The sequence below is a fragment of the Talaromyces proteolyticus genome (genome assembly GCF_021365285.1).
Source record: "Talaromyces proteolyticus strain PMI_201 chromosome Unknown BGW36scaffold_10, whole genome shotgun sequence".
Lineage (NCBI taxonomy): Eukaryota > Fungi > Ascomycota > Eurotiomycetes > Eurotiales > Trichocomaceae > Talaromyces > Talaromyces proteolyticus.
In genome coordinates this window covers 1-14655 of record NW_025764286.1, presented here as the reverse complement: position 1 = coordinate 14655, position 14655 = coordinate 1, and the positions used below count along the sequence as shown (strand labels likewise).

Sequence of the window (14655 nt, the reverse complement as noted above, 5' to 3'; positions counted from 1 at the left end):
GTGTTTGCCCTATTCGGCAAGCTTCCGGATCCACGACCTGCGGAAAATTAGCCAGTCAGGATGTGAGCTTTCCGCAGCGCAATGGAGGCCGACAGGTATGGAGACGCATGGGCGCATCACAAGAACAAGACGGGGAAGAGCATGGGGGCTTCTCGGGTTAATAGGAGGCGAGATGAGACGAGACGACTAGAATGCATTCATTCCCTTCCCTCCCCCCTTCCCCTCAATAGAGACTCCAAGCAATATTACTCAGAATGGCCGAAATCGTTGCATTGAGATTCGAGCATCATCCATCTGGCCTTGGGGTCCAATGTTCTATCCCTCGCATCTCTTGGAAGCTCTCCGCCGTGGATGAGTCGGTCAGCGACTGGACGCAGTCTCAGTATGAGATCGCCGTGCGCCGAAGCCCTGGTTCGCAGCCCGAGCGATTCACCATTAACAGCTCGGACTCATCCTGGTTACCGTGGCCTAGCACGCCGTTGATATCGCGAGAACAGGCCCAGGTGCGAGTTCGTGCCTATGGCAGCTGGACTGATCGAACGACCAGACGGACACACTCGGGGTGGGCCACATGGTCCTCCTGGGCGACCGTCGAATGCAGTCTCCTATCTTCGCAAGACTGGATTGCAGAGCCCATATCCAGCCCATCACTTCCTACGAGGCACAAAGATGAACCTCTGAGGCCGCTCCTCTTTCGAAAACCCTTTGCCCTCCCTGTCAACTTTGGCACAGTGCACCGGGCTAGATTGTATATCACCGCCTTAGGGGTGTATCGCGCGTATCTCAATGGATCTCGGATTGGGGACCATGAGATGGCGCCTGGATGGACGAGCTACCACCATCGCTGGGCATACCAGGTGTTCGACGTCTCCTCCTTGATCACTACCACTGGCAAGAACGTGCTTGGCGTTGAGGTTGCCGAAGGATGGTTTGCGGGCCGGTTGGGATTTGACGGTGGTAAGCGGTATATGTATGGCGACCAGATCGGAGTCCTCGCTCAGCTGGAGGTAGACGGGCCCGGTGGTGAACGATTCCACATCGCCTCTGACCTCAGCTGGAAGTGCCATGCGAGCCCCCTCGTGCGCAGCGAAATCTACAATGGCGAAGTGTATGATATGCGAGACGAAGTCGGCCACTGGCATCGCCACAACCATGACTATCTAGATGCCCACTGGGATCCAGTCTGTGTCTTGGGGTTTCCTCTGGCGCGGCTGTTCGTACCGAATGCGCACCCGGTGCGAAGTACACAGGAGGTAGCGCCAAAACGAATATTCACAACACCTGCCGGCCGTATTATCATCGATTTTGGCCAGAATCTAGTCGGTAAGCTCTGGATCCGGTCGCTGACGCTGCCTGCAAACGCCTCAGTGACCTTCACGCACGCCGAAGTGATGGAGAATGATGGAGAGCTGGGAACAAGAGCCCTTCGCGATGCGCAATGCGCCGACACAGTCATCTCGTCCGGGCAGCCGCTGGTCGACTGGTCGCCAAAATTCACCTTCCATGGCTTCCGCTTTGTACAAGTCGACGGATGGGACCCTCAGACAGAGTCGTCCTGGCAGGACAACATTCGGGCGTTGGTGATTCACACAGATTTCGCGCAGACAGGATGGTTTACGTGTTCTAACGCGGACATTAATCAATTGCATCAGAATGCCTGCTGGAGCATGCGTGGGAACTTTCTGTCCATTCCAACGGATTGTCCGCAGCGCGACGAACGCCTCGGGTGGACTGGAGATATCCAGGTTTTCAGCCCGTCGGCGACCTTCTTGTATGACTCGGTGGGCATGCTCTCAGACTGGATGGAAGACGTAGCATGTGAGCAATCCGATCACCGCGGTATTCCCCCTCTGGTGGTTCCCAATATCTTGGACCATGTGTGGCCGTCGATTCCCCAGGCTGTCTGGGATGATGTAGTGATCATCGTACCCTGGGTCTTGTATCTGTCCTCCGGCGATCGCGACATCTTGGATCGACAGTATCCCAGTATGACTGCATGGCTGGATCAGGGCGTCCGCCGTGGCAAGGATGGACTGTGGGATCCCGAGCTCTGGCAACTGGGAGACTGGCTGGACCCTCAGGCGCCGCCTGACGAGCCTGGCGATACCCGAACGAACGGTACGTTGGTGGCAGACGCATACCTCGTGCATGTTACTTCTCTCATGGCCGACATCAGCTCCATCCTCGAGAAGGAGGCAGAGAGCATTCACTACCGCCTCAAAGCCCACCATCTCCGCCGTGTCTTTCAAGACAAGTACATTACGGCGACTGGTCTCATGGTCGGGGATTCCCAGACGGCGTACGCGTTGGCGGTTGTCTTTAAGCTGTTTCGCAACCATGACCAACTTGCTGAAGCTAGTCGCCGACTCGCCTTGCATGTCCGCACGGCCAAGTTCCGCGTAGCGACCGGGTTTGTCGGCACGCCTGTGATTCTACGTGCTCTCACTGACACCGATAATCTCTCCCTTGCCTACCGGATGCTCCTGGAAGATAGCTGCCCATCATGGCTATACCCCATCACCATGGGCGCCACCACTATCTGGGAACGCTGGGACAGTATGCTCCCGAACGGGTCTATCAACCCCGGCCAAATGACCAGTTTCAACCACTACGCACTCGGATCCGTGGTCAATTGGCTGCATGAGACGGTGGGCGGCATAAGGCCGCTCGATGCTGGGTGGAAGACCGCCCTGGTGTGTCCACAGCCGGGAGGTCCTTTAACGCATGCCACGGTGTCGTACGAAAGTACCTACGGTCGATGGAGCTGCCAGTGGGAATTGGTTCGGGATGGAGCTGGAGACGTGACGCTTAGTGTGGATCTAACGGTTCCGCCAAACTGCAGGGCAGTCGTCAGAATCCGAGCTACAGAGAGCGGGCCTAGCAATCTGGAGACGGTCGTGGGATCTGGAAAGCATCAATGGAGAGTTCGTTTCTTTCCCTCACCATGGCCGCCTCAGGCGATAGCTCCATTCGTCACAAATCCTGGAAAGAATTTCAATTCTGTAGATAGCACGTAAACAAGCATTACAATGATTTTGCATAACGCAGTAGTTGACATCCAAGTCCTGTCTGCTGCCCAACTAAGTAATATTACGGTGTCATGGGTGGGATCCAATTCATTTACACATTCCTTTATCTACTCGGTGAAATGCAGTTTTGGGAATAAGCTCTACTAGCCAAAAACCAGGCGTATTTCCACTTGATTAATATTTACTTTTCATTTTAATGTAAACCCTAACCCTAACCCCATCCATGTCTCGGGTGAACACTCCCCGACTTATTCGACGAGAATGAGGATAACCCCCATGCCTCGGACAAATTCTTCTTGTTTCCCCACAGCTAGGGTGTCAGGCTTCGGGACATTCTTTAATCGTGCGGGGTGGAATTGTTCGACATTGTACGTATATAAAGAGCTGTCCTGTTGACGTGTCTCTGAATTCACCAGACCGAATCAGATCAGCAGTAACAAGGCTCTGCAGCAGTCTAAGAATGATGATATTTTCTTCCATGCTATACTTCGCCGCCAGTGTGGCGGCGTTGACACTCAACATCGCTTCGTCCGGCGGCAATCAGTCCAGTTCTCTTCTGTATGGGTTCTTGTACGAGGTAAGCCAGCAACTTCCTCCTTCTCCCCACGTATACCCATTCACACAATGTTGAAACAGAGACTGATGGTTTCTTTTGAGGGCAGGACATCTACCACTCCGGTGATGGCGGTCTCTATGGGGAGATGCTCCGGAACCGAGGTTTCCAAGGATCCTCGTCCAATGGAGTCGCCAGTCTACTTCGCAGCACAGATTACTGGCATCCAGTGGGCGGAGTCTCGTTGGCCATCGACACATCGTCTCCCACGGTGTCGTCCAGCCTCCCCTACCAGATGAGGATGGACGTGCCTGCAGGCACGACGGGGACTGTAGGATTCTACAACGAAGGCTTCTGGGGCTTCGACGTGGACGCGACCAAGCGTTACATTGCCAGTTTCTACATGCGCGGCAATTATTCCGGTACCGTCGACTGCTACTTCCACAGCAACACGACGGGACAAGTCCTCGGGTCAACGAGCGTGAGCATCGACCAGACATCTTCCAAAGGATGGGTGCAAAGCTACTCGGCCACATTCCAGCCGGGACACACGGGGTCTGATGCCAACAATACCTTTTACTTCACCTTCGACGGGTCGCAGCTGGCGGGACAGTCGGTGTATTTCAACGTGTTGAGTGTGTTCAAGCAGACATTCGACAACCGCTACAACGGCGTGCGCCAGGATCTGGCCGACGCACTACACAACATGAATGGGAAATACATACGGCTGCCCGGCGGTAATAATATGGAAGGTATCGGCGCCCCTTATTACTGGAAATGGAACGAAACCATCGGCCCTCTCACGGGTCGTCCAGGGCGTCCGGGCACTTGGGGGGATATTAATACTGATGGGTTTGGCCTCTTGGAAATGATGCAGATGGCGGGTGATCTCGGCCTCGAGGTGATTCTGGGCATCTGGGCTGGGCTGTACCTGGATGGAGATGTCGTTTCCGATGCAAACATCCAGCCGTATGTGGATTCGGTCATGAATGAGCTGGAGTTTCTGCTGGTGAGTTGAACCATATGAATATATCTATCTACAGGCACATACACACACATGTATCAATTATACGCACAAATACATTTATATATCACTAACAGAACAGGGAAATGCGTCGACTACGTACGGGGCACAACGAGCAGCCCTAGGATTCCCTTCGCCCTTCACTATCAACTGGATCGAGATCGGCAATGAAGACTACCTCAACGGCGGAGACAGTTCCTACTACGCGTACCGATTCATGGCCTTCTACAACGCCATCCACGCGGCCTATCCGTCCATTAATCTCGTATCGACCATCAACCCAAACCCCGTCACAACCGCCGGCAGCTCGCTAGACTTGCACATCTACGGCAACGAGCACTACTTCGTTTCCCTGTTCAACACCTTCGACCAGGCCAGCCGCCAATACCCCGTGTTCGTCAATGAGTACGCAGCCACCAACACCGGCTCCAACAGTAAGGGTCAGGTCGGAGCTCAGACGCTGGGCATGTCTTGCGCCGAAGCCATCTTCCTCCTGGGCTGCGAGCGCAACTCAGACATCATCCTCGGCTCCGCCTACGGCGCCATGATCAAGAACTTCAACGAAGCGCCCGACACTGTCGCCCTCATCAAACACACCGCCAACGAGGTCCTCTATACCATCAGCTACTACCTCCAGAAGCTGTTCGCTGACAACATGGGCACAAAGACCCTACCCGTCACTGCCGTAGGTGCAGGATTCGGCCCCGTCTACTGGTCTGCAACAGCCAACAGCTCTTCCACCATCCTGAAGCTCGTCAATTATAACGGGAACACTGGATCGTCTAACGCTGTGCAGGTCATTGTTGAAGGGTCGTCAAAGACCACCGCCACATTGATCTCCTTGACTGCTCCAAATTCCACGAGTGTCAATAACTTGCCGTCCTTGGGGGGTGAAGCCAGCACCATCACCACCACAACATTGACTGGATCTGCTGGCCACTTCTCCGTCGCCTTCACTGGCTCTTATGAGATTGTAGTTTTGGTTGTCTAGGCATGGATGAATGAACGCAATTTGTGATATAACCATCCCTAGCGAAACTAAAGATAGGCATTCAGCATATGTACATACACGGTAATAAGTAGGGTGTTGACCAAATTTAACTACACTCCGTAGTAACTAGTTATATCATTGGCTGCAACTAATCTGATTCTTATATTAACTCTATGAACGTGAGAATTATTTATTTATTACTCTGAATATTGGATCATCTATGTAGATATTTGTAAATAAATACATCTCATAAGTTGCACTCTCACAATCCCTGAGGCAACTCCGATCTAGCCTCTGGGCCATTCCAAAATGTGGACAATCGTCCTTGTTGGGAAAACATCTGCGCCTGTGTGGAGATAATCTCCATCTCCGCAGCTGAGTGAGGATTCGCAGCCTTGTCATTGAGCGGCAACGCGTACTCAAAGAGGAATCGCACCATCCAACGATCGAGACGATGCGTGTGGTGACGATATGAAAAAAGAAGGCAGGTATTCTGGAAGTTCAACAAGCGATTAATCTAAGTCGATGTGTCAGTCAAAGAAGTAGGGAGGGGAAGGGAGATATTTTACCATGGCTTTCACACTGGGCCAAAACCGTTCTAACTCGAGAAGAGCTTCGAAATTTACCTCGAGGCAGTGGCGTGATTGCGGGAGATCATCCTCTGTTCCAAACAGAAGCGTATGAAGAAGAACAGAGGACGAGACAATCGCCATATGGCCTACTGTTGGATACACGGCCTCACATCCAGGCAGTTGTCGCCCGTTGGCGAGCAGCATGCTATATCCGAGAGCATGATACTTGCACCGGGCTGCGAAGCGCCGGGTACGCGTTGTCAGAGTGAATCGCGTGTCGAGGTACTGGTAGTACAGCAGGGTAGCGTAGTGGTGGAAGCCTAGATGTAGGCCCATGAAGATGCCCCCCGTGCCCCGTTTACTGTGCTCGATGAGGTTCGATTCGGTCAGTTGGACGTGGCGTGGAAGTCTGTCTTGCCAGTCATCCAACCGCTGGGCGAGACGATCTGTGTCTTGCTCGAGTTGGTCTTGGAGCAGCACCTCACCGTTGACTGCGCGCCAGTTGAATTCTTGGATTGGGCCGAACAATTCGATAAGCGTGGCCATGTATGCCCACAGACCCAGGTCCAAGTCCAAGTACGGCTCGTGCAATGGCTGATCTGGAGCCATCTCAGCAAACCGGCACTCATCCATAGGTAAGCGAGCTGGCCGAGGCCAGTCCTTCATCTGACGCTGTAGACCGAGACTCGAGGAGCACCAGTTGTCCGCCGCGAACAGCGACCACCAGATCCGAACCCAGATCTCGTTGATTACTGCCTTGCCATTGACATGTCCCGTAAAGGGCTGCATCAGCTGCACCATGGCAATTGCCGTTCCTGTTCTTCCATTTTAAATGAGTTTCCACACATTCAGGATTGACTGCACCAGTTGATGCATGATGCATGAATACATGTATATAACTGGGACTACTTACGAAAAAATAAAAACTCCGATGAGGGATTCGCATGTGCGACACATAGGTTCGCGACGAGGATGCAAGTCTGGATATTCTCCAGACACACGCGCTCAATATCGATTTGTAGCAGCCGTTTAGACTCAGCGGTGAGCAGTGGCTCGAGCGATTGCGCGGTTGGCCGACTGGAGACATGCGCTCCCATGGCGCAGATCGCCAGCAGCAAAGCCTTTGAGAGTCGTTGCTGGCGAATATCGTTCCACAGAGTCGCTGTGTGGAAGATGCTGTGGGGTCGATCGTGGATTTTGGACAGGTACTCGTGGACGAGGTCCACAACGGCGTCCTCATCGGCCAGAAAGTCATCTACTGCGTTTCGTCGAGACTGAGATGCAGGTGACTGTGACCGGCGTGCCCCGAGCCTCCGCGTCCCAGCTAGCTGGGGTTGGGAGCGCGAACATACAAGATGTCGGCGCAGGCAGCGGTTGCAGGGGTGCAACAGGTTAGTGGCCTTGCTGGGGACGCACTTGCGTTTGGCGTGTCGGCATTGCTGGCACGATTTCATGGTGGTTGTCTATCTCAATGAGCATCCGGGTTCGGGGAGAAGTACCAAAACTGCGGAGTTGCCATGTTTTTCATTGGTGGAAAATCCGCACCTCCTCAACAGGATAAGTCCCCAAAATGAAATCTTAATTTTGATAGAGAAGAAACAAATGTAAACCTGGAACCCTCGGCTACGTAGGCGAATGCCGTTGTAAGTAGGGCTTACGTCGCCCTCCATAGTTAATATGAAATTGATGCAGCCTCCCAATCAGACTTTCAGCGTTCATAGGTCGCAATCCGCCAAAGAGATGTCTTTTAGTGGTCTTTCTGATACGGAGTCAGTTGGCACCAAGGAAAAGGGGCCAAAGCTATTACAAGCTATTTTAATCGAACGAATTGACGCAATTTGATTGATCCGTTTGGATGGTTTACTCCGCCACATTCGGGCAGTGTGACTAGCCTATCGGCTGGTGCCATTCTCAATGCCTATATTTTAGTATACCTGAGGTCATCGTCACTCGCCATTTTTACATATGCAATTTGTATTTACTCATTATCTATTCTTACAATACTGCAACAAGCGCTCAATCACTTTTGCATTCTCGTCGAGGAAACGATGGAACCAACACTCTTGCCTCAAACGTATCCTGTCGCAATAGCAGATGGTTTCATCCAAAATGAGCCCGAGCAACGTACGATTTATATGCGTTGTCCTGATGCTTTGTTCAAACATGTCGAGGTGCTTGACGAGTCAGGGAAAATATTATTTACTTCGGAAGGCCATCCTCATACATCCCGTACCTGGCGTCGAACAGTTAGAGATGCCGCAGGGACCACTATTTTCCATCTCCGCACATATATTCTTTATTGGAAAGTGCAAGGTCCAGGGGATGACGACATCTGCAAAGTCGATCACGTTGCAAGGCAGAGTAACCCAAAGGCTCTTGACCTAATTGTCAAAAACCAGGCAGATAAGGGTATTGATGAGCTGGTTGAGGTTCGGCCAACTGACCTAGCCGGTGTCACTGTCTTGGTTAATATAAGAAACGAACCTGTTGCTTCAATCCAATTGATAGGAGCTAATCCAACATCACCATTCAGGAAGAAATCGGATAGAAGTGTTTGGAAGGCTCAAATCGCCAATGGTGTTGACCTCGCTCTGGTGAGTAGAACTCTATATTCTCTTATATTAGCATATAAAATATTAATTTATCGGCTTAGATCGTTGCTATAATGTTATGTCGAGCAGAATTACATCTCTCTATCGGTTAAATGTTGACCTAAATATTCTAGAGAACGTTGCAGAGATGAATTGACATTTGTACCATGGTGTTTCAGGAAGGTTGGCTGATACTATTGATTGCTTAACATGTATTTAACAAGTGATGGCTGGCGATACGGTATTGAATCTGGGATAGATTTAATTATTCTTGAATAGCATCTGGCATTTCAACTGCCAATTCATTATCCCCAAGCAACACCACACATGTAATTCTTATTAACCTGTCGGGGGTAGAAGAGCGCCTGGGTTCTCTTTTGTCCCAAGGTAATAGGAGAGGTCACTACCATTAAACTCGTCTATGGTGAAACCAGTACCGAGAAACTCAAACGGGTTGCGACTCTCATACCGTATATCATAGTCCTCATACCTTGGTTCTGCTAGCAACTTAAAGAATACCAACCGCGAGCCAGGGAAAATAGTCAATGGCCCATCAGCCCTGCCCTGTTTAAACCAACTAGGACAGCCAGAGCTCCATGCTGTACGCTTTAAGAAGAGGTCTGCGTGCTCTGCAAAAGCCTCTGCTCTTTCGCGACGGGGTGCAAGAGATCGTATGTTTTCTGTTTGCATCTTCTTGACGATCGACAGGATATGTTGTGATATTAACTCGATAATGGGTAGAAAGGAACCGTGTCCAACAGGGCCGTAAGCCCCCCCATTGTCCAGTAATTTGGAACTAGAAGGATTTATCAGTTTTCGTTGAACTATTACAAATTCTGCTATGGAGAGATGGCTCACTTTCTGGCACCCCAATTGCTAGATATGAAACCGGCTTCTCGGCGTATAGTTCCTGAATATTATTACCTCGAGCTACTACAGGGAATCTAGGACGCCACGATGTATCGAATCTATGATTTAGTTAGCTTTTTACTTGAACGCTATTGGGTCACTTTCACTCACCCAGTAGCGCAGATAATGACGTCCACCTCGTGTTCAATCCCGAAGTGATCAACGAATCCCGTGGGTGTGATTTTCTGCACTTCTCCAGTGAATGTGTGAACATGAGGTAGTGTCAAGGCTTCTAAGAATCCATTACCGGGCTATATTCAGTCGTTAATTACTGAAAGCATCTAATAAAGCACGCTTTGAGAAGCGGTCACTTACTGTCGGTCGTCTACAACCTACTCCGAATGTAGTCGGAATTAGCTTTTCAGCCAGCTCGGATTTGCCTTGTAGTTTCTCTTTCATTTGATCGACTGCAAACTAAATTTTATAGAAATGGAATGATTAGCATATCCAGATACATCCTAGGAGTTTCAATATTTATATCGATGTAGATTTGGCTTACCTGTTTTGATTGAACGGCTTCCGGTGTTCCATTTAGAATAAATTTGAAACGCTGATTGAGCTCATTCTCGATAGCCTTGCAGTAATCCTGGTACTCTAGATACCTCTCGCCAAAATCCCGCTTTTGTTCGGGGTATATTCGAAATTCGTACCATTAGGACCCGCATATTTTTGCGCAAAACCAGCTGTGATCCATGTAGGCGATCTAACCCAGGTGTATAATTTAGAGACTTTGTTTGCAATATTAGCGACGACCTGGATACCGCTAGATCCGATTCCAATCACAGCAACACGCTTTCCATCCAGTTCGGTATTCGGATCGTAATGTGCTGTATGACACAGTGTGCCCTTGAAGTCGGATATTCCCTGAATATTCGGCCATTTCCAAGCACTTTTTAATTCGGATAAATCAATATATAAAATAGTAATAATCGGAATATTGGGTCTTACTTAAGGATACCACCTCCGTTAATAAAGATTTCCGCACTATCAATGAAAATCTGCCCACTGGACAGATCTTTCACATGGACATCCCATACCCCTTTTCCGTCGTCCCAGTATGCCCCAACAACCTGGTGACGGAGTTTGAAAAACTTCATAAGGTCGAATGTATCCACGACGTCTTTAAAATACTGCCAGATTTCTTCCGAATACGAGTAGAAATGGGACCAGTCGGGTTTTCGCGCCCAGGTAAACTAATTAATTGAGGTTAGATGCATGAATCATTGCGGAGGCATTCATTCCTATTAGTTGAATAGAATTTATGCCGTGAATTAATACCTGATAATTGACGGATGGAATGTCACATGCACATCCAGGATATCTGAGCCTGACCTTAGTAAACTGGACTTGTGAAAGAGGAAGGTAGAGAACCAGATACCTGTTCTCAAGCCATGTTCCTCCAATATCCTCATTTTTATCGTAGCATACCAAAGACACATTTCTCATTCGATCTTGAAGAAACTTGCTGAAGCAGATGCCCGATGCCCCGGCCCCAACATGAATGATCCGCAACGGCTTCTCCATGCCGAAGAGCTGCTCCTTGATACGGTATCCATGTTCATTTTCCCTTGGCCATCCGTATTTGTCGGGCAACGAATCTAGATAGGCGAGAGAAGGTGGCGAGACTACCGGGCCGTCTCCATTTGTCTTCTCAGGATCCATCGTTGACATCTGGAAGGGTTGGTAGGTCGAAAAATACCAGTGTACAACGGGGATACAAAAGGCTTATATAAAAAAAATATCCAGTTTGCCTCTAAGAAACTTGTGTTACTCTGGTCTATTCTGTGAACACTTTATAATATCGCTAGCCATTAAGTACCGGTAGTATATCTCCCGGTCACCGAGCAAGAATTATGGAGAAATTTTACTCAAAGGGAGATATGAGTTTTGCTTCGAGTTGATAGTTGACTTACTAATCATTGATATTGTATTCCGTAACTGAAAAGGCGTTACTAACTGAAATGCGGGGAAGCGAAAATACCGAGAAGGCGTCTTATTTCCCTTTTCAGAAACATAGTACGGTTCGCGAAAGCACCGCCACTGTAAGTCATCAGTAACGATTATTTCATAGTTATATATCTGAGGCAAAGAAAGCAAACCGCATCATCTCCCTACCAAGGCCACCGCGCGTTTCTTCTCTCAAAAGCATCGACCCAAAGTCTGCGGCGCAGGAATGGCTCACAAACCTCGAAAAGGCGTTATCTTTCGCGACAAGATCAATTTATGGACATTTATTGAAAAGGAAGACAGTTTCTTCTGAAATAAGATGCCATATAAATTAATATGATGAAAATTTGAATATAGTATTAAGAATTTCCACATGTCTTTCATCTGCATGGATACCAATTTATGTCAGATTAATTTTAGGCTTCTTGTAGGTAATACAGAAAATTCAAATTTTATTAATATTGTTATGGGGAGCACTCTTATACCAATCCGCCTTTTTAGTGCTATATTCAAACTTTTGTCGCCGTACTGTAGGTAGAGAATCCCTTCCTGGGTGAATTCATTGCTGATATATCGAGATCCCCTTGAGTGAGTATCGCGGAGCGTAGGGTGAAGATCTAGGACCAACGCGGATGGCTCCGGATCAATACATTTAAACACATACATCCGGGTTTACGAATACCTCATCCACGAACGACTAAAGCATAGCCATGAATTTGGGTGTTCACGCTGCCTAATCATATTACGATCAGGGATGTTTGCAATCCTTTCGTCAGTAATACTTGACACAAGTTAGATAAATTCGCGTGCTTTGGATTGGCAATATTGAGATTTGACATATGCTGATAGAAAACTCTATGCATTAATAATATCGCTAGCAGGCAGAGTTCTTAAAAGGAAATAGAGAAGCAAAGAAGGATTGGAATGTGAGTGTATTATTTCCGACGTAGGCACTTCTACGGGATCCTGGCCAATAAACATGCGGGAATTGCGGCATGGAAAGCCGTCGTTGCCGTCCATCGGAACATTGAAGGGTTGTCTTCAGCTTAGATAATTTCAATGGGGGGTAACGGATGTTAATAACAACTTACTATTAAACTATTCTTAAAACATAGCTAGTCAGTTTGAGTTTCAACATGACTGGACTAGGCGAACAATCCAGCAATGGTGTTAGCCTGTAGATCAGCGAGCGGTCCGGGCCCGGTCCGCTGGAGTAGTATAGTAACTCCGCATTCCCCGGAGACTGCTTGTTGGCCTGCATCAGAATTTATTTCTGCAATTTAATATACAAACATATCATTTATTACGTTATTGTCATTTATCCGTTTTTTTAAAAAGAAAAATCTGAGCGACTCGCCTCGATTTGACAGGTATCCCATATAGGCAGAGAAGTGGATAAGCCTAACCCTAACCACGAGGAGTCGAAAGGCCATGGCTAGCCCCAACATCATAGAAAAGAAAAAGTCACGACATCCACGAGCCAAAGTTGCCTGTCTGATGTGTCGCAAACGTCGTGTTCGGTGTTTTGTATCTATCAATGGAGAGCCCTGCAGCAACTGCCATCTCGATAGCTATCCATGCATTTTCCAGTCGCCGAGAAGGAGGAAGATAACTCACGAAGATCTGCTGCTCGATGCGCAAAGCGACTATATTATTACAAAACCGTTGAATGGGCAATATGTGAGTGTAGCAGAGTTGGTACTCTCTTTTTGGCCTTTGGATTAATGTTTTTTGGAATCGCCGCAGATGGCGGAATCGCCTCGAGACGAGTATTATCGCACCACCGTGAATATGCACTCTAGCGCAAGTGACGCATCCTCGCCTGCGTCTTCTTGTTCGGCTGTTACGACTATTACGTCCAAGAGTGACCAGAGAACATCGCAAGATACTTCAGCATGGTATGCGCAGCCGTCTTCACAGCTTATTGGCCAGAAGAACGCCCCTGGGTGGTTCGAAGTGGCTGATCTGACGGATGAAAATGAATATGAAGGGAGAGAAGATCAGCATTATAGTCTGGATAATCTGATCATGGATATACCGCTGTTTGGAGAATGATGAGTGATTTTCCATTTTATTTATTTTCCTTTTTGAGCGCGTTGGTTTGGTGGTGAATGGATATTGCCGGCGGTGTACTATTGTGTTATACTATTGTATTACTTAGATGTCAATTCTTGAATAATATCAATTTGATATATAATTTCACACAACTTGCGACAGGATTGATAACCATAACACGGCAGCACCATTCCTACATCGCCGACGCATAATCAGCAACCCCAAAGTTCACCGGCAACTCCATATCGGACACCGTAAGGTCCGCATCAACAACACCCTCAAACAAATCGAACCATGAATTATGTACATCTGAGAGTAAATCCGGACCATACTGAGCACTATCTTTAACACGACTCGCACTCGGCGCATTCGATATAGTACTATAATCCACCAGAGTCAACAACGTCTCACACTCTTCCTGAGAGAAGGGCTTGATGATTAGCGCGTCCGAAATGAGCTCAGCGAAGTTGTGACTGTCGTCTGAGAAGCGCTTCAGGGCGGTTGTCTACGAAAAAATCAATATACACAAATCTTTTTATGTCGAAAGGAAGCTCCCACTTACCATGTATGATACATTGTTCCAGTATCGGCTAATATCCTGTAAGAAATCAAGACTAGCCTGTAAAACCACTGTCGCCTCGGCTCTCCTTGACCCAGACGCATGGTTCAACTGCAACGCCGCAATAGACCCAGCCACCACAACGCAATACCCATAAGACGACGTATGCGCGATCGCCCCGGCGCTTCGCATGTCCTGCAAAAGCTCGATAGTAGCTTTCGCATGCTCCCACGCCGTCGTCGAAGCGGCCGAGAGAAACCCCGACACCGTCGTCTGGCGGAAGCTGGAGGAATGGCCGAGCAGACGCTGTCGAAGCAGGAACGGGTGGTGCAGGAGGCAATAGCAGAGATGGTACAAGGCTCGCGCAAAGATTACGGGGCCGAGGCATTGCTGATCGATGACCCTTTCTCCGCCGTTCCCGCTGG

The 14655-nt window shown here is 48.9% G+C and overlaps 6 protein-coding genes across 6 annotated transcripts; 3 read left to right on the top strand and 3 right to left on the bottom strand.

Moving 5' to 3' along the window:
- Positions 1-254: 254 nt before the first annotated feature.
- BGW36DRAFT_301958 (bacterial alpha-L-rhamnosidase-domain-containing protein) lies at positions 255-3017 on the top strand (the record flags this gene model as incomplete). The annotated part of the gene is made up of 1 exon (XM_046211732.1): positions 255-3017. The coding sequence occupies one exon, from the start codon at positions 255-257 to the stop codon at positions 3015-3017; it is 2763 nt and encodes a 920-aa protein (XP_046068451.1).
- Positions 3018-3489: 472 nt separating this feature from the next.
- Positions 3490-5597, top strand: BGW36DRAFT_362132 (putative alpha-N-arabinofuranosidase A precursor; the record flags this gene model as incomplete). The annotated part of the gene is made up of 3 exons (XM_046214340.1): positions 3490-3606; positions 3692-4591; positions 4689-5597. The coding sequence occupies 3 exons, from the start codon at positions 3490-3492 to the stop codon at positions 5595-5597; spliced, it is 1926 nt and encodes a 641-aa protein (XP_046068450.1).
- Positions 5598-5859: 262 nt separating this feature from the next.
- BGW36DRAFT_436274 (uncharacterized protein) lies at positions 5860-7930 on the bottom strand (the record flags this gene model as incomplete). Its single annotated transcript, XM_046221447.1, has 3 exons — positions 7083-7930; positions 6167-6984; positions 5860-6114 (listed from the first exon to the last, which is right to left on the bottom strand). The coding sequence occupies exons 1-3, from the start codon at positions 7621-7623 to the stop codon at positions 5860-5862; spliced, it is 1614 nt and encodes a 537-aa protein (XP_046068449.1). The 5' UTR covers positions 7624-7930.
- Positions 7931-8217: 287 nt separating this feature from the next.
- BGW36DRAFT_399413 (uncharacterized protein) lies at positions 8218-8873 on the top strand (the record flags this gene model as incomplete). Its single annotated transcript, XM_046218518.1, has 2 exons — positions 8218-8763; positions 8823-8873. The coding sequence occupies 2 exons, from the start codon at positions 8218-8220 to the stop codon at positions 8871-8873; spliced, it is 597 nt and encodes a 198-aa protein (XP_046068448.1).
- Positions 8874-9099: 226 nt separating this feature from the next.
- Positions 9100-11312, bottom strand: BGW36DRAFT_399412 (uncharacterized protein; the record flags this gene model as incomplete). Its single annotated transcript, XM_046218517.1, has 10 exons — positions 9100-9621; positions 9650-9728; positions 9781-9920; positions 9985-10083; positions 10169-10263; positions 10320-10558; positions 10618-10862; positions 10948-10990; positions 11048-11236; positions 11299-11312. 10 exons carry the CDS (start codon positions 11310-11312, stop codon positions 9100-9102), a joined length of 1665 nt encoding a protein of 554 aa, XP_046068447.1.
- Positions 11313-13864: 2552 nt separating this feature from the next.
- On the bottom strand, positions 13865-14618 carry BGW36DRAFT_362128 (uncharacterized protein; the record flags this gene model as incomplete). The annotated part of the gene is made up of 3 exons (XM_046214339.1): positions 13865-14176; positions 14234-14341; positions 14382-14618. The coding sequence occupies 3 exons, from the start codon at positions 14616-14618 to the stop codon at positions 13865-13867; spliced, it is 657 nt and encodes a 218-aa protein (XP_046068446.1).
- Positions 14619-14655: the final 37 nt, after the last annotated feature.